Source organism: Garra rufa, chromosome 19 (genome assembly GCF_049309525.1).
Source record: "Garra rufa chromosome 19, GarRuf1.0, whole genome shotgun sequence".
Taxonomy (NCBI): Eukaryota; Metazoa; Chordata; class Actinopteri; order Cypriniformes; family Cyprinidae; genus Garra; species Garra rufa.
Genome location: NC_133379.1, coordinates 23,719,025 through 23,743,216, shown reverse-complemented (window position 1 = coordinate 23,743,216; position 24,192 = coordinate 23,719,025). Strand labels below are relative to the sequence as shown.

At 36.9% G+C, this 24,192-nt stretch overlaps 1 protein-coding gene across 2 annotated transcripts in view; it reads right to left on the bottom strand.

Annotated features, from left to right (window-relative positions):
• nectin1a (nectin cell adhesion molecule 1a) overlaps positions 1-24,192 on the bottom strand; it is a 40,815-nt gene that overhangs the window by 3,762 nt on the left and 12,861 nt on the right. Inside the window, exons 2-6 of one of the 2 annotated variants that reach the window (XM_073824728.1) lie at positions 14,571-14,942; positions 12,705-13,004; positions 9,022-9,139; positions 7,199-7,350; positions 196-343 (exon numbers count right to left, since the gene is read on the bottom strand). In XM_073824728.1, coding sequence (XP_073680829.1) covers positions 196-343; positions 7,199-7,350; positions 9,022-9,139; positions 12,705-13,004; positions 14,571-14,942 — 1,090 coding nt within the window. Of the gene's footprint in view, positions 1-195; positions 344-1,452; positions 5,742-7,198; positions 7,351-9,021; positions 9,140-12,704; positions 13,005-14,570; positions 14,943-24,192 lie in introns of those variants that run through there. The other variant, XM_073824727.1, reaches the window with a different exon arrangement.

Here is a 24,192-nt window from a genome sequence, read left to right as displayed (position 1 = left end):
TATATTATTAAATGTGATTTGATAATATTAAACAAATATTAAATATGTTTTGTAAACTTTATCTAGATTAATACCCGAGGTGGAAAAATATACTTTGTAGACACTTTAGTCAATATTTAGGCCTCAATAACGAAATCTCAGAATTTCATACATGCATTCTTACACATGTAGCATTTTAATGGGTTGAATACTTACGAATCATTGTCTGACCCTGCATGTTTCTGCCGCTGTTGTTTTTTGACCAAATATATTGTGCCAGCTATACTGAAGATGATGCCCAGTGCAATCACCCATCCAAGGACACCCATCACCCTCTCTGCAGCACTCAGTGGCTGGGGTTTCTCTGCAGGAAAAATACATCCGTGCTAGCTCCACAATATACACTTCATAACACATTAAATCATTAACTTTGTAATACTCCGTTGTACTTAAGTATTCAAACCTGACATGCCTCTGAAACATGTTTCTGCTCAAACATTAACGAGAATAGCTCTATTGTGCAGTCCCAGTCCTATTGTTTTGTGTTGATGAGAAAAAAACTCACACATCCGGCTTACATGCCCTTCCTTTGTGCAAACTCATACCAACAAATGGGGCTTCCATGGAAGGGATTCATGGGAGCTTTCCCAGAGGTCACTGTGTACATAAAACAACAATGATGTAAATGCCAACTAGTGAAAAAGGGGATTTGTTGTGTGGTGCTCTAATGGCTGTAAAAAAAAGATGTTAATGGCATAATATGTCCACTCAAAATAGACAACACCCAACCTCACATAAGTGACTGTTACCACAAACAATGTCCTGATCGGATGACCCCAAATATACCACTTAAATTGCTCTGCTTGGAAAATTGTGCTTATTCATTTATTGATTCTGATGTATCAGAAGCAATACATTTTTCAGACAGAAGACTTTATGATGTACATTTTATCTTAACTGACTTGATTTATACATTTTGTAGTTATTTCAGCAGACTTACTAACACTTGTGCTTTCACAATAAATACAGGAGAGCAGCAAAAACAAACACTGTATATCTGATAATGTTGTTCTTGGCAGTATAATATATAGGAGACAAAAACACATTAAGAGTTTCGTGAATAAATTAAGCAAGGTTAGCAAAATTGTGTTTTACAGACTATACAGAACCACAATCATTATTGTGAAAATGACTGCTTCGCTGCTTTCTATTAGAAATTTACAAATGAAAAAACACTCCAATTAGCACAAAACACAATGTATTAGAAATTTTACAGCACATCATATGAAAGTACAGTACATTACCTGCAAAAGACCAATGTAACATTCAACCAGTTTGTTCCTCAGTGTCATAAAACTGAAATAATTTAGCATTTCAAAGCACTATTACAGTACACATATTTTTATAACATCTTAAATATCTTTTCAGATTGCAGCCACTGAGACATGCAGTGAACCACTGACTCTTGAAAGCTATAGCCACTAGCCAGTTTATTTGTGTGATTGTTATATCTATACATTTCGATATTTTTAACAAGTGGTATTTGACTACTGCAGTGCAGGAATTCACTATCTGTTTTTAATAAACAAAAAACACAATATCTGACAAAACAAGGCGATGTTTTCATGAATCATGCGGAAAACCATACAACCAATACAGTGTAAGACTTGCACAACTGATAGGGTACAGTGAAGTTTCAATTGCTTCTAAGTAAACACTAGCCTGAGGCCAAAATTCTTTCTCAGTACATCGGCACTGTCAAGACATGTATTCACTTCCAGGCAAATGCCTAGTTTATGTTTGAGATGTTAACTCTGTTACAAAACCTACTGAGTCAGCATCCTAAACGTGATGGAAAATAACTGATTTGGACGCCATCACAGAAACTCAAAATTGTGCTCTGTACTAAGGAATGTAAATCACATTGGGTTTCAATAGTTTGAAGTAAGCATGTTGCTTAGGAAACAGCACAATACTCTATAAACAATCCACACAGAAAACAACACACAACTGATTTCAAAACAGTTTGAAGTTTGCATGTTGCTAAGCTAACAGCACTGTTACAAAACCTTGTGGCTCAACATCATAAACAACATTAAAAGTGAGCAGTTTGGAATCATCAGTGTCACATAAAACAGTCCAAACATAACAGTCCAAAAAGCTAGGAAAGCTTGAGGCGGCATCCTAAACGACACTGAAAGTGTTTGTTTTTTGCGATGCCAACGTAGGCCGAAACGTAAACAGTGGTCTGTACTAGAGAATTCAAATCACAATCGATTTCAGTAGTATGAAGTTATAATGTTGCTAAGCTAACAGCACTGTTACGAATCCTTGTGATTCAACATCCTAAACAACCCTCAAAAGTGACCTATTTGGTCACAGTGTGCCACATAATAAGCACTCTGCACCAAAGAACACATTCACAACTGATTCCAGTACAGTTTGAAGTTAGCATATTGCTAAGCTTACAACACTTTTACAAAACTTTGCGATTTAACATCCTAAACAACACTAAAAGTGACCAATTTGCGATGCCAACATACGCCAAAACTCTAGTGGTCAGTACTAAAGAGCGCAAATCACAATCAGTGTTAATAGTTTGAGGTCAACATGCTAAGCTAACAGCACTGCTACAAAACCTTGTGATTCAACATCACAAACAACATTAAGAATGACCAATCTGGGATGCCAACATAGGTAGAAATTCAGTGTGTCACATTAAAAATGCTGTGCACAGGATAACGCAATTCACAACTGTTTTCAACAATGTTTGAAGTTAGCATGTTGCTAAGCTGTTAGAAAACCTTGTGAGGCAGTCTCCTAAACAACACTAAAGGTAACCAATTTGGGATGCCAACATAGGTAGAAATTCAGGGTGCTTTCACACCTGTCTCATTTAGTTCGGTTGAATCGCACTAGAGTTCGTTTTCCCTCCTGGTGCGGTTCGTTTGGGCAGGTGTGAATGTAGCAATCGCACTCGAGTGCGCACCAAAAGCGGACCAAAAAAGCGTACCGAGACCTGCTTGAAGAGGTGGTCTCGGTACGCTTTCAAACGAACACTGGAGCGGTTCGTTTGTGGTGAGAACATGAACCGAACTAGAACAGACCCAACCGCAAAAAGTACGGCCTTTTTGGACTAATCCAGCTGCCGTAGTCTGCTGCGCTGTTCATTATGGGATGAGGACAAGTATTTGTTGACAGTTAGCGCTTTAGCAACATAGCCCCATGACAGCTCGCGGACAAACTTGGAGTTGTGAGTAGGAGCGGAGCCTCATAAATTTGGTCTGATGATCATATAGGTCCCAACTTTCGAAAACTCACAAGAACATCACAATCTTTCTCATTGTTTAAGGGGCCGTTCACATGTCGTGCCTAAAAACGCGTGGAAAACGCTAGACGCGCCGCTTTCTCTCTTTCCAAATGGCTTGAGCTCCAGTGGCGTCTGCCGTTGCTAAGCAACAATGACCTGCGCTCTCCATAAATACGCGAAAGTTTCAGCAAAGGATAAATGGATTTTCAGCATTAAAAATCGCTTGCAGTAGCTCTGCTATTATATTTATTCAAAAATGTTTATTCCTGTATAGCTATGATAAGCTGTTTCTCCAACTTGCCAGTGCTTTCAATGTTATTACGGGAAAGGATGAAGCTGATTGGTTGGTTCATGTCACATGACCTACGGTGCGCTTGCAGCATTTTGAAAACTTGAGATGTTTTTATCTCGATGCGGCGCGTTCGCGGATGGAAAAAAACGTGCCTAACAGTTTACAAAATACGTTCAATACACTGATCTATATAATTCTCTATTATAGATCAGTGGTTCAATGACACGATCTGGCCAACGAGTGATGTGGATGTTGTCACATGACTGCATTTTGGTTAGTTTCAACTGGTTCGGACCAGAGCAATCAGTGTGGTGTGAAAAGGACCTAAAACGGCAGAAAAATGCTACAATGTATCATTTGTTGCCCTTGGTCCGGACCAAATGAACCGAACCACAGATGTGAAAGCACCCTCAGTGTCACATAAAAAGTACTCTGCACAGGAAAACTCAGTTCACAACCAATTTCTACGCTGTTTAAAGTTAGCATGTTGCTAAGCTAACAACATTGTTACAAACCCTTGTGATTCAACATCCTAAACAACATTATAAGTGACCAGTTTGGGATGCCAACATATGTAGAAATTCAGTGTGTCACATAAAAAAATGCTCTATACGAAAGAACGCAATTCCAGTACAGTTTAAAGTTAGCATGTTGCTAAGCTAACAGCACGGCAACACAACCGTGTGATTCAACATCCTAAACAACATTGAAAGTGACCAGTTTGGGAAGCCAATATATGTAGAAACATAGGTAGCCTGTTGCTAAGCTCATAGCACAATACTCTATATGTGACCCTGGACCACAAAACCAGTCATAAGGTTAAATTTGACATAACTGAGACTTTCTATTGATGTATGGTTTATTAGGACAATATTTGACTGAGATACATCTATTTGAAATCAGAAATCTGAGGATGCAAAAAAATCAAAAAGACTGAGAAAATCACCTTTAAAGTTGTCCAAATTAGGTTCTTAACAATGCATATTACAAATCAAAAATTACATTTTGATATGTTTACAGTAGGAATTTTACAAAAAATCTTCATGGAACATGAACTTTACTTAATTTCTTAATGATTTTTGGCATAAAAGAAAAATCAAAAATTTTGACCCATGCAATTTATTTTTGGCTATTGCAACAAATATACCCCAGCGACTTAAGACTGGTTTTGTGGTCCAGGGTCACATATACACAAACATTCACTGATATTCAGTAAAATAATGAATCACATTTAAATATGTATATCTCTATTTATAGGAAATGTAACTTAGAATTGCATAAGACAACTTATAAATGACACTTAGATTATCTGATCTTAGGCGCCGCAGATTATTATGGGACAGTCTTTTATAGTAATGCTGATTTAGAATTTTGGCATTCCAAGAGGCAGCATTATTATACAAATAATTATGCATAATTACAATGGCTGCTGTAAATAGCTCAATAGGTTTTGAAACAGAGAAGTCAACACCATGGTCAGTCATTGATCAATCTCAAAACATCCATCATCAGTTTAGATGTTAATGTCAATAACGTCCTCTAGGTGATTCAAATCCATTGTCAGTTTGGATCCCAAAGCCTGCTTCAAACGAAAGGGAGATGGCAAGAAACAAGAAAATAGCAGAAAACGACCATGGCAAGAAGCTCAAAGTCTTCAGTTCTACACATACCACTCTTCTTTAGAGATGACAGAGCCGTCCATCTGAGGAATCATGTCCACTGAGACCTCCACCTCAGATCCATAATCATAAATGTAAGTCTGCTCGCTGTGTCCGCACCTCTCATGGTCTTCGATCAGTCCCGTGTGGTAGGCCTGTATCCTGCCGTCGTGGCAGTTGTGGAACTCCTGAACGCTTCTTCCTAAGATACTGGAGCCTCTGTAAAGTCCCAGCTTCTTCTCTTCATCTGAGTCTTCGGAGAAGGTCATACTGTGAGGTATTGAGGGGTGTGAAGGCACGCTGCCAGCCTTGCTGTAACCATTTCCAAGGATTTGCTTCTTGGTACTGTAATCTCCTTTAAACATGCTTCTCCGGCGATAGAAAAACACTACCAGGAGAGTAATGGCGGCCAACAGCACTGTGCCACAAACAACAGCTCCACCAATGATGACAAATGCTTTCTGTGGCTCCTGAGACACCCCGTGTGGGGAGTTAGGGGATTCTGGGTAAGGAAAGAGATCACCTCAATTAAGTATAACAATATGGGGTTGTTAAAGACCTTGGCTGTATCCAAAATCGCCCCCTATACCCTCAAATAGTGCACTATTTGAGCTATTAGTGCACTATTTGAGGGGACAGCCATTTTTAAGTGGTGTCTGAAACCATAGTGGACGTTCCCGAGCGCACTCATTCAATCCCACAATGCACCGCAAAAACGAGTGTACAACTGATGTACGCTCAACAGCTAGAGATAACCCATAATGCACTGAGAGTTGCGCGCCGATTGAATTCCCGCGTTTCACCAGCACATGGCGCCCGCAGCTGAATTATCCATCCGTTTATTTTTCAACGCTCTCATCCACTGCGTAATACAGCGTGCAACATAGGTACAAATTCGTTGTAAATTGATTATTAAATAGTTTAACCAGGGTTTATACGTAAACTCCTTGACATAGTTCAAGATAAATCCTTTAATCTTACTACTCGAACTGTCCGTTTTAAATGATTGTTAAACAGTAAGCAATACTATGCAAAAGCGCCAGTCCTTCCGGTGCACTCAGTGTCCGAATTCACTCACTCGTTTTCATTCACTCCGTCAAGTGAACTGTACTAGTGGACTAATGTAGGGAATAGTGAATAGGGTATAGGGGGCGATTTCGGATACAGCCCTTGTGTACAGCTTTCTTTTCTTGAACAGGATCATAGCAAAGGGCTTGCATTTTTACATTAAACAAGCCATAGGCTATTAGACAAGCATTTAAAAGTTTGGGAAAGGAAAGATTTTTTATTTTTTCATTCAAGAAAATTAACATAAAAGGTTTTATTTTAGGTCTTTTAAGAGTACACTAGCATAATAGACTGTGACTAAAAGCCACAGAGCTTTTAGTCACTGTCAGAGTATTTTGATTTCACAAGGTCTTTAATAAAAGCAACATGGGTAGAAAGAGGGAGTTGGAATAGGAAAGACTTCTATTCTTTGTATTTGCTCCCCATGGAATCAAATCCCAGGTGCCATTACTAAACCAAAGAGACTGAACCATGCAGCAAACCAGAACCACACATGTACATACAGGTAAATGTAAACACGCAGTTTCTATAGACCACACCTTATGCTCGCAGCATGCAAAGCGAAAAATATGACTCAAGAGATCCTCACAGACAAAGGTTCATTCAGGAGCCACATGCAGACAACTTGCAGCCACATGCATAGTGCTGCGCCAGCAAGCAAGTTTAAACAAAACACCTTAGGGCTGAGGAAAAAAATACAGGCAGGAGAGTGAGCTTCCACATTTCAGGCAGTGAACGTCTACATTGTTTATTGACAAACAATGGCATGATAAGCGATGTTTCAGAGGCAGTCGAGAGTAAACATAGGGTAAAAGTCTAAAAATGTATCCACATGCACAGAAGCACTTAAGCTGCATGCTTTTAGTCGAGTAGGAAGTGCTAACAACATACCTGTGACAATGACTTCAACAGATGCAGAGCCTGTCCCAATGCTGTTGGTGGCTTCACAGACATATGTACCAGCGATGTCATAGGTTACAGGACCTTTAAAGATCAGCACATCTTCACGAGGCTCTGCTGCATTTGGCATAGTTCCATTCAAGCTAAAGAAAGAAAGGCTCATCAGTTTGTGCATGAGATTTCACTGATGTTTAGATGCTACGAACAACTGAAAGAAGAGTTAAAGAGATAGTTCACCCAAAAATGCAAATTCTGTCATTAATTACTCACCCACATGTCATCAAACCCAAAAGACCTTCGATAATTTTATAACACAAATATTTTGCTGAAATCCGAGAGCTTTCTGAACTGCGTAGACAGCAATGCAACTGACACATTCAAGGCCAAGAACGGTAGTAAGGACATTGTTCAGATTGAATCAAAAATATCTTAATTTGTGTTCTGAAGATGAACAAAGGTCTTTCAGGTTTGGAACGACATGAGGGTGAGTAAGTGATGACAGAATTTTTATTTTTGGGGGAACTAACACTTTAAGTGTATTGTACGGAGCCCCTTACGTCACCTGTAGAAGAAAAATAATTAATCCGTGGGGACGGTTTTGCAATTCGTTCCCTCAGTTTATAAACCGTACTCACGAATTCTTAAACTGTTCCCTCGGTTTAACAATTCATGCCCACGGATTAACAAACCGTGCCCACGAATTTCCAATCCGTGCGCTCAGATTTTGTAAACCGTACCCTCGGATTTTGAATCCGTTCCCACAAATTCATAATCCGTGCGCACGCTTTCGCAATCCGTTCCCACAGTTTGTAAACTGCTCTCACGGATTTGTGATTATTATAAGCTTTTCACCCAGAGTTAGGTGCATGCTGCACTATTAATGTTATTATTAAATAAGGCCTATTATTACATTGCATTTAGTTTGAGAGCAAAGGAATGGTAACATCACCTGTACATTATTTGTTTTGTATTGCTTTTTACCTTCTCCTCTCCAAAACTCGTTTTTTTTTTAATTCAGGTAATTTTATATTTTGAAAAATATTATTATATAAAACAAAGCCGTTTGAACAGCGCTCTTCACTTTTTCTTTTATTTTGGTACCATGACGGCACTTACAAAACAGGCTTCTTTTTATCGTTTATTTTACATTAATAACCAATAGGTTAAAACACATGATGTTTTGGCAGCTAATCTATTGGTGATTAATATAAAATAAAGCTAAAAACTCTGTTTTGTCAGTGTTGCATAGTCTCATATAGCCTACTGAGAAATAAAGTTTAATAAATGCAAAACAATGCATCCAGCACTTAAACAGGTGTCCTGTTTGAATTTGGGGGCGGGGCCACAAATCCGTGAGAGCAGTTTACAAACTGTGGGAACGGATTGCAAAAGCGTGCGCACGGATTATGAATTTGTGGGAACGGATTCAAAATCCGAGGGTACGGTTTACAAAATCTGAGCGCACGGATTGGAAATTCGTGGGCACGGTTTGTTAATCCGTGGGCACGAATTGTTAAACCGAGGGAACAGTTTAAGAATTCGTGAGTACGGTTTATAAACTGAGGGAACGAATTGCAAAACCGTCCCCACGGATAAATTATTTTTCTTCTACAGGTGACGTAAGGGGCTCCGTAGTATTGCAAACTGTTTTAAGTTTCTGTGGTAGTTGACACATATCTTTGGTCTTGATATAATATATAATATTCAGTGTTCAATATCCATTTCAGTGTATTTTAACTGAACATTCTTTGAATAATAAAAATATTGGCACAGAATTCAAAGGCATGTTATTTACGTAGACTAAACTGACGTACTATCTCCACTGAAACAAAGAGATGGGTGGGTTCGCATCAGCCAAGCAGTTGAGCTGAACATTCTCTCTGTTCAAATACCAGTTCCCATCGAAACCCTCCATTATCACCTCTGGTTCATCTGTAAACAAGGAGAAAACAGAGCATACATTTTTCTTCAATGGCCACTTAAAAATGGATTTGAACAGTAATGAACATTTAGAATAAATTTACTTTAATAGAAAACTCATGGTGATGTAATTTTAAATACATTTTAAACTAAAAATTAAACTGCAATTACTATTAAGCTAAAATAAATAAAAAAAATTATAGAAAAAGCATTGTATTATACGTACTAGACAAATAATAATAAATAAATTTAAATTAATTATTAAACTAATAATTAAATCTAAAATACATTTTAAAGAGACTTTTAATAAATCAAAAATATACTAGTTCAAATGTTTGGGGTTAGTAAGATTTTTTAAATATTTTTGAAAAAAGTCTCTTTCAAAAATATCGTGAAATTTTATTACAATTTAAAGTAACTGTTCTATGGAAGCCCATTTCCGCCACTGAATAAAAAAGTTACTGCAACTTTTAATTCACAAAGTCCGAATTCCATGATATGAACTCAATTTCCAGAAATAAAGTCTGAATTGCAAGATAAAAAGATTCAGACATTTTTCTTCCAAATGCGAGTTATCTCATCTCATAATTCCGACCTTTTTTCTTGCAAATGCGAGTTTAGATCTTGCAATTTTTTTGGCAAGATTTTTTTTCCTCAGAATTCCATGATATAAACTCAACTATGAGAAATAGTCAAAACTGTGAGATATAAACTTAACCCTTGTGAGACCTTATGGACATTTTTGTCCATTTCAGTTTTGTTTTTTTGTTTTAAGTGTGCCTGTGTTAATGCTAACTGCATAAATCTTGACTCAGGTGTGTATTTTTATTTAAATTTTTATTTTTCACCCTCATTTCCTTCAAAAAATCTATTTTACCCTCCGTACAAAAAATACTCACACTCAGGACCTTAAGGGCAAAAATGTCCACTCATTAAAACTGCAGTTTTTTAACCCAGGGCCATTTGACTATAAAATGATGCAATGTTTGCTAATAGGCATTCATTCTATCGGCAAAGCTTCAAATTTTATATTTTTACCATTTTTTACTAGATTGTGGCATTTTTTTCCAAATTTGGCATATAAAAGAAATACTTGCTTTGTGTTTTCTGCTTATGCATATTACAGTCTATTATAGAGTCAATTGGAAAAATAATGCAGCTTTAGTTGTGTGGGTATGTTGGTAAGGATGTCAGAAAATTGTATTGGTGTATTTAGTTTGAAAGAAGTTATATTGTACTGGCAATCAAAAATCCCACTCCATGTATATGAGTCACACCCTTGGCAGGGTCGTAGGGCAATTTGAAAACTCTGAATACGATCAAAGAAGGTTAATGAGCTTTGAGGATTTTTCTTTTTCACCCAAACACACATCTTAATCCTTAATTGCAATTTTTCATTTGTTATTTGTTGTACAGAGATAAAAGGTGAGCATGAATTTGATGTAGAAGTTCAGAAGCCCCTAAACACATTGTTTTTGTTTTCACCACAAGAAAATGCTGATTGTGTAGTCTGGTAGATTTTATACAAAGTTTGAGTGTTCGCACAGCCAAACAGGTGTTCGCACAGCCAACATATTTGGTGCTTGAGGGCTTGGTCATTTCATTGCTTTGCAAGATGAAGAGACGTTACTCAGCAGAGGAAGCTCTGGAGCTGGTGTTGCCCACTGACAGTGAGCATTATGTAAAGAAACCAGGTTTTAAAGCATTACAATTCTGAAAATGAATGAACGTTTGATAATTATGAATAGAAGAGATGCTGATGAAATAACAACAGTCGGTAAAAGTGGAAAAAAATATTAATATGTAGCATTTCTATGACAGATTTTTGACATTGCATTTTTAATGGCTAATATTTTCATTGTTATTATTACTTTTCATGTATTGTAACTATTATTATTGTTTTTTTTTGTTTTAGCCTCTAGGACATGTGTTGAAAATTAGCATGTGTGCTAAAACACTTAAGCAAATACATATGGTTTGTCCAATGTAATTGTGATGTCCATGCCGAATAAAGAATAATAATAATGTGTAACTTTTTTTGAACGTACAAGGGTTAAAATTGTTGAAATCGAGTTATAAAGTCAGAATTGCCAGATTCTGACTTTTTTCTGAATTCTTGTGATATAAACTCAACTGTGAGAAATTAAGTCAAAATTACGAGATAAAAACACGCAGTTCTGACTTTTTATCTGAGTTTTTATCTCACAACACACGTTATATTTTGCAATTCTGACTTTTTTTCTTATAATTGTAAGATATAAACTCGCAATTGCAAGTTATAAACTCACAATTCTGACTTTTTTCCCCTCAGAATTCCATAATATAAACACAACTGTGAAAAATAATTTCAAAAATCAGAATTTTTAGATATAAACTTGCAATTTTTAAATAATGGCCAAAGTATTACGCAGAATTGAGCATTTATCTCACAATTTGAGAAAAAAGTCAGAATTGGCGAGTTTGTATAACACAATTCTGAAAAAAAAACTTGTGAGATGTAAACTTTCTATGAGAAAAAAGTCGCAATTACCTTATATTTTTTTATACAATGGTGGAAATGTACGGTGGCCGAGAGAGGCCAACGCGCTGCAAACAAGAAAACACATGCAAACAGAAAAAAACCACAACAAATTAAGAAAACATCTTCATCAGTTTGACAACACAGGCGCTGCAAATCCTCGCAACGCAAACACAAATACGGAAACGCGCTGCAAATTCTCACAACACAACCAAACTCAGAAACGCGCTGCGAACACACGAGGGCGCTGCAAACTAACAAACGCGCTGCATATAGCGCGGTCCACAACGGAAATGTTTCAGGGGGACCTCAAAAAGTGACGAACTCATCTGGGACCTGATTATTTATATCACTATATTACCTGATTATTTAAATCACTATCACTTTTAAGTGATACTATACTATCACTAAAAGGTAATAGTTCACCAATAACACCTCTGCTCTGACCAACAGCCACTGAAAAAATAATCAGGTCCCAGATGAGTTTGTCACTTTTTGAGGTCCCCCTGAAACATTTCCGTTATGGTCCGTGCTATATGCAGCGCGTTCGTGTGTTCGCAGCGCCTTCGTGTGTTCGCAGCGCGTTTCTGAGTTTGGTTGTGTTGTGAGAATTTGCAGCGCGTTTCCGTATTTGTGTTTGCGTTGCGAGGATTTGCAGCTCCTGTGTTGTCAAACGGATGAAGATGTTTTCTTAATTTGATGTCGTTTTTTTCTGTTTGCATGTGTTTTCTTGTTTGCAGCGCGTTGGCCTCTCTCGGCCACCGTAGAAATGGGCTTCCATAATTTTCCATTTGAAAACATTACAAAATGTAATTGATTTCTGTGATGACAATGCTAAATTGTCAGCAGCCACTCCAGTCTTCAGTGTTACATGATCCTACAGAAATCATTCCAATATGCTGATTTGATGCTCAAGAAAGATTTATTATTATTATCGATGCTACTCTTGATTTTCATCAATGTAATGCATCCCTGCTGAATTGAATATGTATTATTGATCTGTTTTTTAGTCTTACTGACCCCAAACATTTGAACAGTAGTGTATAGTTGGTTTCTTACACTGAATGTTGAGCGTCACACTGTCCGTGTATTGTTCGTCATTATATGTGGAGACACAGGTGAGCAGCTGTTGGTGTATTTCTCGACTGGGAACCACCAAGTAATCACTGCGCACTGTGACAGTCCCATCAGGGTTGCGTATCTCCTGGGTGTTGGATTCTCCATCTAAATCAGTGTCCCATGTGATCACACTGGGTGGCTTCCCATTGGCAGAAACGCACGTGGCAACAGTCATCTTCAGATCTTTGGTTCCCGCCACTATAGAGGGTGTGGACAGACTCATCTGGATCATAGGGCGAGCTGCAAGACAAACACATAGGCTTAGAACACTGGGATAGTCCATACACAGCAGACAACCACTGGATTACTGTAATATTCTGTGCCACGGTATTTGTTTTTTTCATTAAGAACTGCAAAGCACTACATAATAATCAGTTTTCATGGAAAACACTTTAAAACGGCAAAGGCCTGTTCAACTTGAAAAATTAAATCAAGTTTTACTAATCTAAAAAAAATCACATGTGATGTGATCGCTACAAAAAAATCTAGCAAAATCCACTGCAGCACAATCTTGGCTCCAAAGGCCAGTTTCACACCACAGCGGCTAACCGTAAGCACCAACAGTAATGCTTTTAACGCTGCTCAGGTACTGAGAGTAATCTGATGATAGTGAGATTTCAATTAATCACTAAAGCTTAATCACAAGGCTTTACTGGTTTTATGTAACTAAGATATATCTTAAACTGTCCAAATCTGGATCTTTTAAGGACCTTGAACTTGCTCAATGTTAAAAGAATAGTTTACCCAGAAATGAAAATTTGCTTACATTTTACTCACCCTTATGGCATCCAAGATGTTGATGAGTTTGTTTCTTCATCAGAACAAATGAATACTCTTCAGTGAATGGGTGCCGTCAGAATGAGAGTCCAAACAGCTGATGAAAACATCACAATAATCTACAAGTAATTCACAACTCCAATCGTTAATTGGTTGAATGTGGATTCTGGTGATGCTTTATCAACTTTTTGAATTCAGTCTGACGGCAAATATTCAATGCAGAGGATCCAACGATAAGCAAGTAATGCTGAAATCTCCCTTTCATCTGTTCCGATGAAGAAACAAACATTCTGGATGGCCTGGGGGTGAGTACATTTTTAGCAAATTTTCATTTTTGTGTGAACTATACCTTTAAGTCTTTACTCGCTAAAAGTTATTCAGCTGTTAAAGGAGAAGTCCGGTGTGATATTGACCTAAAATGTATTGAATCATGATACCGAGTGTGAACGTACCTTGCATCTTGAATTTAGTCACGATAAGTCGAGTGACGAGCAGGAAGGAACTTATCAGGTTATCAGCTTATCAGGTTGTAGTTTCCTTCCTGCTCGTCACTCGACTTATCGTGACTAAATTCAAGATGGCGGCGATCGGTGATTTTACTAAGGGGAATGTCTGTATAAATCTTCTTGTAAATAAACTACCAGTGCTTTTTCAAAGTTCTCAATGTCTCGTTTTAAATGTCAGGGCCCTTGGAAGTCTACCAATGAAGTGTGGAGCTACTTTGTACCTCATAAATGGCATAAAACAGTGATTTATATACATGGCTACTCCGATGCCCTATTCACTCTCATTGACATCCTGTTGTTAGCATCGGCTAACTGACCCCAGATTTCGGACTGCAGGACACAAACCGAGATGAGATATGCAAGGTACGTTCACACTCGGTATCATGATTCAATACACTTTAGGTCAATATCACACCGGACTTCTCCTTTAAATCTCATCTGAAGTCATATTTTTTAATGCATTGTTCATGATACAGGTGGTCTGCTGTACAGTTGGTATTAAAAGAACAGCAGCATTACATACCATAAACAGTGAGATTAACCATGTTCTCCCTGTTGCCAGCTGGGAAGGTGGTGTACTCGCAGATGTAGGTGGATTCATCTGACAGTTTTAGTTTGTTAAAGACTATGGTAGTGTCCTCCAGGGAAGGTGTGCGCTGGCGGACGGCGGGGTTCTTGAAGCGCACACGCTCTTTAAATGGGCTCAGTACCGACACCCCCAGGGCTGGATTGGCGATGGCGACATTCTGCTTAGTGCCATTGACTAGCTTCTGCCAGGTGACCTGTGAGATTTTTACAGGTGGGTTGCTGTTGACAAACTGGCAGCGTAGCTCTACCTGTGAGCCCACAAATCCTGACTTACTGCTGTCCATCTGGACCATCTGACCATGAACACCTGAGAACAGAAAGAATACAAATTTAAAAAACACTTCCAGAGTAAAATTGTCCTGATGATTTATTTACGTCATTTAAGATGTTGATGTCTCTTACTCTTCAGTTGGAAAAAAATTAAAGTTTTTGAGAAAAACTTTTTCTCCTCAGTAGGAACCAATGGGTTGAAGGTCCAAATTTCAGTTTCAATATAGCTTTAAAGGGCTCTACACAATCCCAGGCAAGTAATAAAGGTCTTATATAGGGAAACGATAGGTCATCTTCAAAAAAAAAAAAAAAACATTTATATACTTTTTAACCACAAATGCTTGTCTTGCACTAGCTCTGCTTCATGCATTACGTAGTCACGTTGGAAAGGTCACACACAGTTCTTTGTTGGTGTATTCCCGTTTAAAAAGGGTAGGGCGAAAAACCATCTCATTTTCTCTTATGATGTAAACTTGGTATTGCAAAAAAGAAATTGAGAATTGTGAATTTATATATCACAATTACCTTTTTTTTATTTCATGGCAGAAACAAACTCAGAATTGTGAGAAAAAAAAGTCAGAATAGTGAGATGTAAAGTCGGACATTTGAGAAAAAAGTCAGAATAGTGAGATGTAAAGTCAGAATTGTGAGAAAGAAATTCAGAATAGTATGACAAAATTCTGAATAGTGAGAAATAAATGCTGAATTATGAGAAAAAACTCAGAATTGTGAGAAAGAAATTCAGAATAGTGAGACATAAAGTCAGAATTGTGAGAAAAAAGTCAGAATAGTAAGATGTAAAGTCGGAACTGTGAGAAAGAAATTCAGAATAGTATGACGTAAACTCAGAATTGTGAGAAAGAAATTTAGAATAGTGAGACGTAAAGTTGGAATTGTGAGAAAAAAAATCAGAATAGTGAGACGTGAAGTCGGAACTGTGAGAAAAAAAGTCAGAATAGTGAGAAGTAAAGTTGGAATTGTGAGAAAGAAATTCAGAATAATGAGACAAACTCAGAATTGTGAGAAAAAAAATCAGAATAGTGAGACATAAAGTCGGAATTGTGAGAAAAAAAAGTCAGAATAGTGAAACGTAAACTCAGAATTGTGAGAAAGAAATTCAGAATAGTGAGACAAAGTCAGAATTGTGAGAAAAAAATCAGAATAGTAAGATGTAAACTCAGAATTGTGAGAAAGAAATTCAGAATAGTATGACGTAAAGTCGGAATTGTGAGAAAAAAAGTCAGAATAGTGAGACGTAAAGTCGGAATTGTGAGAAAAAAAGTCAGAATAGTGAGACGTAAAATCGGAATTGTGAGAAAAAAGTCAGAATAGTGAGACGTAAAGTCGGAATTGTGAGAAAAAAGTCAGAATAGTGAGACGTAAAATCGGAATTGTGAGAAAAAAAGTCAGAATAGTGAAACGTAAAGTCGGAATTGTGAGAAAAAAGTCAGAATAGTGAGACGTAAAGTCAGAATTGTGAGAAAAAAAGTCAGAATAGTGAGACGTAAAGTCGGAATTGTGAGAAAAAAAGTCAGAATAGTGAGACGTAAAGTCGGAATTGTGAGAAAAAAAGTCAGAATAGTGAGACGTAAAGTCGGAATTGTGAGAAAAAAAGTCAGAATAGTGAGACGTAAAATCGGAATTGTGAGAAAAAAGTAGTGGTGGGCCGTTATCGGCGTTAACGTGCTGCGTTAACGTGAGACTCATATCGCGCGATAAAAAAAATATCGCCGTTAATCTATTCTCAAAGTTGGGTTGGGAGCTGGGTCTAAACTACGCAAGATATGATGACTTTCACCTTGATATTTTAGCGCGGATGACGTATATCTAGTTGAATTGCAATGTAGGGGGCGAGAAAGAGTCTTCAACTTCTGTGAAATTACCACATCAAATGAGACGCGCAGACATGGATGCAGTTATGAAGCCGCTTCAGGGCAGGTGCGTGCGTTGCTAGACCCTTTTTACTGGGGCACGTGCCCCAGTGAAAATCTGCTGTGCCCAGTAAAATCTCAAGTTTGAGTTATAATTTACTTTGATAATCCCGAAATAAAGACATTATACTATATGCAACAACTGAATTGACGCTTCTAAAAGCAACGCAGTTTATTGGAAGATGCACGCAGATAGGCTATCCATACCCGCGCTATGCGCGCGCCTGTATATTTTACTGGAACGCGCACGTCGTACAGCCTTTTGCGCAGAAGTACTTGGTTACACAAGTTTGTATAGTTAATTGTGTTTTAAATGCAATTGTCAAGCAGTTTGTAATGCATTTTGGAAACAGGAGATGAGCGCCTGGTCTAATGCGCCACCTGGCTTGAGAAACCCGTTCTCAAAGACTTACTTTTAGTCATTATTTGGGTAGCACACATATTCTGAATGCCTTCAGAAGAATTCAAATTAGCCATTTTAATCTAGATTAATCTAGATTAATTTCAAGATTTAATCTAGATTAATCTAGATTAAAAAAATTAATCTATGCCCACCACTAGAAAAAAGTCAGAATAGTGAGACGTAAAGTCGGAATTGTGAGAAAAAAAGTCAGAATAGTGAGACGTAAAGTCGGAATTGTGAGAAAAAAGTCAGAATAGTGAGACGTAAAGTCGGAATTGTGAGAAAAAAAGTCAGAATAGTGAGACGTAAAGTCGGAATTGTGAGAAAAAAAGTCAGAATAGTGAGACGTAAAGTCGGAATTGTGAGAAAAAAGTCAGAATAGTGAGACGTAAAATCGGAATTGTGAGAAAAAAAAAGTCGGAATAGTGAAACGTAAACTCAGAATTGTGAGAAAGAAATTCAGAATAGTGAGACAAAGTCAGAATTGTGAGAAAAAAGTCAGAATAGTAAGATGTAAAGTCGGAACTGTGAGAAAGAAATTCAGAATAGTATGACGAAAACTCAGAATTGTGAGAAAGAAATTTAGAATAGTGTGACGTAAATTCGGAATTGTGAGAAAGAAATTCAGAATAATGAGACAAACTTGGAATTGTGAGAAAATAGTCAGAATAGTGAGACGTAAACTCGGAATTTGAGAAAAATCTAATTTTCTCCTCTAACTTCGACATCGTTGTTTTAGCTTTTCTTTCTTTGCATTTGTAAACACTGTTCGCTTTGTAAACACTGGGTTTGTACTTCCGCCTATATGTCATGCGTGACCTCTTCAACATTATTATGTAATGTGTGAAGTCTAGCTAGTGCAAGACGAGCATTTATGGTTAAAAATATATATAATTTTTTTTTTTTTTAAATGACCAATCTTTTTGCTAGATAAGACCCTTATTCCTCAGCTGGGATTGTGTAGAGATCTTTGAAGTTGTACTGAAACTGTAATTTGGACCTTCAACCCGTAGGTTCCAATTGAAGTCCACTATATGGAGAAAAATCCTGGAATATTTTTCTCAAAAACCTTCATTTCTTTTCGACTGAAACAAGAAAGACATGAACATCTTGGATGACATGGGGGTGAGTAAATTATCAGGATTTTTTTAATTAAATAAATATATTACCAACACCAAAAATAAATTGCTCAGTCCATTCTGAGATATACTGTAAAATGGGTCCTGTGTTTTCTGAACTGGGCCAATTAATTCTCCAAATGGGTATATTCAGCTTAATGGTTCACAAAGACTTTATCCACCAAGACAATAGCATACAGAAGACAAAGAGTAACGAAATATGTAGATGAGTCTCTTTACCATGTGCCTGTAGCTGGTAAAGAAGGTGCAGCAGCTCCATGCGACTGAGACTGGGCTTAAAGTTTTCTAAAAATAGGAGGCTTTAAGAACCACGGTGACAATAAGATGCAGAGAGGGACTTCACCCGCCCTGGCTAAAGGGTGTCTGTAAACAGAGCTTGTGTTTACCTGCGGGACGTGTGCGTGATACTCCAATCCTATGCCTCTACATAGCCAGAGGAATTCTAGTGTTAAACCACTTAAAACAGGAGACAATCCCTCTCCAAAATAAGGCTGCACTTTATTGAGGTAAATTCTCTTACATAACCGTAAACACAGTCTTTTTTGGAAAATTCTAGTCCTTTCTGGGGTAGGGAGGTTCAGAATTGTCAGTAGTGGTATTTGCATGTTTTAAATGATGACAAAAAGAGTTCATTTTTGAGTAAAACGTTCATTTTAGAGTTGAAATATATACACACACGACATAATAATTAATAAAAAATAATTTAATAAAACAATAAAAAGAGAAGGATTTTTGGTGTGAAAATAATTAATAAAATAAATATGTGAATGTAAAATAAATAAATTTAGCTGAAAGAATGTAGCTAGTAGCAAGAAAAAAAAAATGCATCTATGAAGAAAAGTAGAATAAATTTCACCACAGAGTCAAATAGGACATTAATGAAATGATTTTGCAATTTTATATCTCTTTAAAAAAATGCTCTGTGTGACATTCAGGACACAAATTTAATATTGTTAAATGCAGTCCTTAAGTCTTCGGTCACTATAGATAGGGTAAGCTTTAAAAAAAAAAACAACAACAGCAAAAAAATAAAAGCGAGTGAGTGGCAGGCAGAAAGCCTGTGCTGGATTAGAGCAGACAGCAGGGGAGCAGACTGGCTTTCCCAGGCTTTAGGGCTGCTCATGAGAGCCTGCGCAAACACGGCAAAGCCCTGCTGAATGGGTGCTGCTGGACGACAGGTTAGCGACAGCAGCAGATTACAGCACTCAGGATATTGAAGTTCAGCATCGCTTCCAACCGAATGAGAAAGAACATTGGTACACTGCCCTATGCGTGATGCTGCATTAACCTGCATTATAGATACATCCATAAAGAGAGATGCCATAGAAAGACATGCACATACCCTAAAAATCATTTACTGTTTGTGATACCCATTAGTCATTTTTCAGGCAGTACGGTTACATTTGCATCATTTTTGGGAACTGGTGTGCAGGTCACGACTATGATATTACATTTTATCACCTTTTATGAAAATATACAGCACTCAAAGCAGTAAGTAATCATTATTTCAGAGCATGTTGAGTTTTTGAAATGATTCATATGCTATATACCAAGTCATTATTCACATCCTTCACCTCTAGCAAACTGTTAATTTGAGAGCAGCACTGAATCAGTGAGTTAAACTTAAGAACCAGATCAGTCTGAATTCACAAACATTTGAATCATTCAAGTTGATTCACAAGTTGTTCACATAAAATTACTGCATGGCTTCTTAAAAGTTGTAGTATTAAGGAACACTGTTATTTATTTATTTATTTATTTATTTATTTATTGCGACTTTTTATCTCACAGTTCAGTTTTTTCCTATATAAACTCAAAATTATGAGAGAAAAAGTCTGAATTGTGAAATAAAAAGTTGCAAATACATTTTTTTTTTGTGGCAATAAAAACAGAATTACGAGATGTGAACTCAGAAGTCTACGGAGCCCCTAAGGGGACGTCAGAGTAAAAAAAATCTAAAGTTTAGTTTCATGTGCTCACTTGAAACTTTCATGTGCTCACGCGAAAACCTTCATGTACAGAATTTTTTTTAAAGTTTAGTTTCATGTGCTCACGTGAAACTTTCACGTGCGCACGCGATAGTTTCACGTGCGCACGCGATAGTTTCACGTGCGCACGCGATAGTTTCACGTGCTCACGCGAAACTATAAGTTTCACGTGCGCACGCGATAGTTTCACGTGCGCACGCGATAGTTTCACGTGCGCACGCGAAACTATAGAGAAAGTTTCACGTGCGCACGCGAAACTAAACTTTATTTAATTTTTGCTCCACGTCCCCTTAGGGGCTCCGTAGAAGTCTGACAAAAAAAGTCAGAATTGCATAATGAAAATTGTAATGTTAGGAAAGATGTTGATAATTTTGAGTTAATATCTCACAATTTGCACTTTTTTCTTATAATTGTGAGTAAAAAAGGTTGAATTGTGAGATTAAAAGTCGCAATTACCTTTTTTCTTTCGTGGCAAAAACAAAAAAACAGAATTGTGAGAAAAAAGTTAGAATAGTGACATGTAAACTTAGAATTATGAGGAAAAAGTCAGAATAGTGAAACGTAAACTCGGAATTGTGAAAAAGAAATTCAGAATAGTGTGATGTAAACTCTGAACTGTGAGAAAACCGTTTCTGCTATAAAAATAAAAAAGATAACTAACAACCTTTTTTCTCCTAATTATGAGAAAAAAGTAAGAATTATTAGACAAACTCCAAGTTCTCTATTTCTTTCTCACAATTCCAATTTTACATCATGGTAATCTGACTTTTTTTCACATCTCATAACTCAGTTTTTATTGCCACAAAATAAAAAATAAAAATATAATTGTGACTTTTTCTTTCACAATTCAGACTTTTTCTCTCACAATTGCGAATTTATAGGAAAAAAACGAACTGTGTGATAAAAAGTCATGAAAAAAATAAATAAATTAACTTGGAACTGTGGAAGTCAGAATGGTGAGAAAGTCAGAATTGTGAGACATAAACTCAGAATTGTAAGAAAATAAGTCCGTGAGATGTAAACTCAGAATAGTGAGGAAAAAAGTCAGAATAGTGAGCCGTAAACTCGGAATTGCAAGAAAAAGGGTCAGAAAAAAAAGAAGAAAAAGTCTGAAAATGGAGACGTTAACTGAATTATAAGAAAAAGTCAAAATACGACGTAAACTCGGAATTGTGAGAAAAAAGTTTGAATAGTAAGATTGTAAACTCGGAATTGTGAGAAAAAAGTTTGAATAGTAAGATGTAAACTCAGAATTCTGAGAAAAAAATTCTGAATAGTGAGAAATAAATGCTGAATTATGAGAAAAAACTCAGAATAGTGGGACGTAAACTCGGAATTGTGAGAAAAAAGTTTGAATAGTAAGACGTAAACTCGGAATTGTGAGAAAGAAATTCAGAATAGTGAGAAATAAACACTGAATTATGAGAAAAAACTCAGAATAGTGGGACGTAAACTCAGAATTGTGAGAAAAAAAGTCAGATAATGGAGACGTTAACTCAGAATTATAAGAAAAAAATATCAGAATAGTGAGACGGAAACTTGGAATTGTGAGAAAAAAGTTTGAATAGTAAGATAGTGGGATGTAAAATTGAGAATTCTGAGTTTATATCTTGCAATTCAGACTTTTTATCTCATAATTGCAAGAAAAAAATGTTGAATTGTGAGCTAAAAAGCCATAATATTTTCCCATATCGGAAACAAGCTTCCATAGAATATAGCACACAATTCATATCGATTTATAATGTATGATGCTTTAGCCTAAAAGCTCCAGTTCTCACTCATTGTAACTGCAAAACGAGGTCTTACAACATTCCTTCAAATTTCTCTGTTTGTGCTTTTAGAATGAAATCAACATAATTATTGAATATTAAAACAAACCGAAATCTTACATTATCTTGGACTACATACAGTATTCATCAGCTGATTTGCCAATGTCGATTCCAAGACCACACAGAACCACAGAAGCCAGTTTCAATAGTACCAAACTACAAGTGGATAAAAACATGACATTTCTCACAAGGACTTACACCTGTGACAGAAACTAAAACAGGATTTGTCATCTGGACATGATGACCTGACACGCGGGGCTGGACTGTGCTTCATAAGTCAGCTGTCATGACACTGAGCACAAAGGCTAATGAGAAATGAAAGCCCTCCGTCAACAAAGGGGACCAGAACACAGTCCAAACTGCTGTTCAGCTGTCCAGTCTCCTCACTGCATTCGTGAGTCAATTGGAAAAGACACAGACATTTCCACACAGCGCACACTGTCAGCTCAGAAATTTGTTCAGACATTTGTTGCATAATAAAAAAGCAAACAGAGTTTCGCAGCGTCGCCTCTTATGATATTAAAGGATTAGTTCACCCAAAATTCTGTCATCATTTACTCACCCTCTTGTCAGTCCAAACCTGTATGAACACTGTTGGCCATGCAATTCAGTTCTTTTTTTACATGGAATCACAATGAAATGAAGAGATTCAAAAGGATGCAAAAGCACCATTAAAGCATCAAGTGTTCAGACACTAATTGTGCATTCATTGTTGAATTTAAAATATATATCGTTATATATGATAAAACAAATCTGAATCTAAAGCAAACAGAGGCTTGCACAACTTTACTGCAATATAGTATATGTTATAATGTCTAAAGCACACCTGCCAATCAAACATGGCTGCTCTAGAGTCGTAAATGTCGTATACATATGACCTCATTTCCTCCCACTCTGCCTGGACTGATGAGCTCTGGTCTCTGAGCTGATTAAAAGCTTTGAGGAACGAGAGCTGCAGTGTATCCAACACCTATGAACAAGACTGATGGACAGTCCCAATCATTTTGTGAGTTAAATGAACAATGTTTGCTCAATTTTATCTATATACAGTTAAAGTCAAAAGTTTACATACACCATGCTGATTCTGCAAAATGTTAATTGTTTTACCAAAATAAGGGGGATCATACAAAATGCATGTTATCTTTTATTTAGTACTGACTATTTCACATAAAAGACGTTTAAGAGAAAACAATTATAAAAATGACCCCATTCAAATTCTTTGGTTTTTCAGCATTTGTGTATTTGAACCCTTTCCAACAATGCTTCAGAAGGAAACATGATGCAATAAGAGCTGGGGGTGAAAACTTTTTGAATTTGAAGATCAGGGTAAATGTAACTTATTTTGTCTTCTGGGAAACATGTAAGAATCTTCTGTAGCTTCTGAAGGGCAGTACTAAATGAAAAAATTTAGGCAAAAATTTACACATTTCACTCTGTTCAGAAGTTTAAACCCCTAGCTTGTATTTATAATGCATTGTTTTTCTTTCTGAAGCATCAGTGAGCGTTTGAACCTTATGTAATAGTTGAATATGAGTCCCTCAGTTATTCTCAGTGTGAAAAGATGGATCTCAAAATCATACAGTCATTGTTGGAAAGGGTTCAAATACACAAAAATGCTGAAAAACCAAAGAATTTGTGGGACCTGAATTTTTCTGAAGAACAGTGGACAGGTTAACTGTTCAGGCCAAACAAGAGACTCATGAACAACTATCACCAAACGAAAAAACAGCTGTGGATCATTCAGGTAACAAGACAGTATTAAGAATCAAGTGTATAAAAACTGTCTTTTATGTGAAATATCTTATTCAGGTCAGTACTGTCACAGCACAGAGGGAGGCAGAGACAGAGGTGAGTGTATAAGATAAAAGGTAAGTTTATTAACAGGTTTGGTAAGTATATTGAAGCAGGTATTGAGGTGATAGTTCTTATCTGAGATGTCCAGCGTTCTGGTAAGTAAATCCAACTGTGGAACCAGGAAACCATAGAGTCCGCGGGAA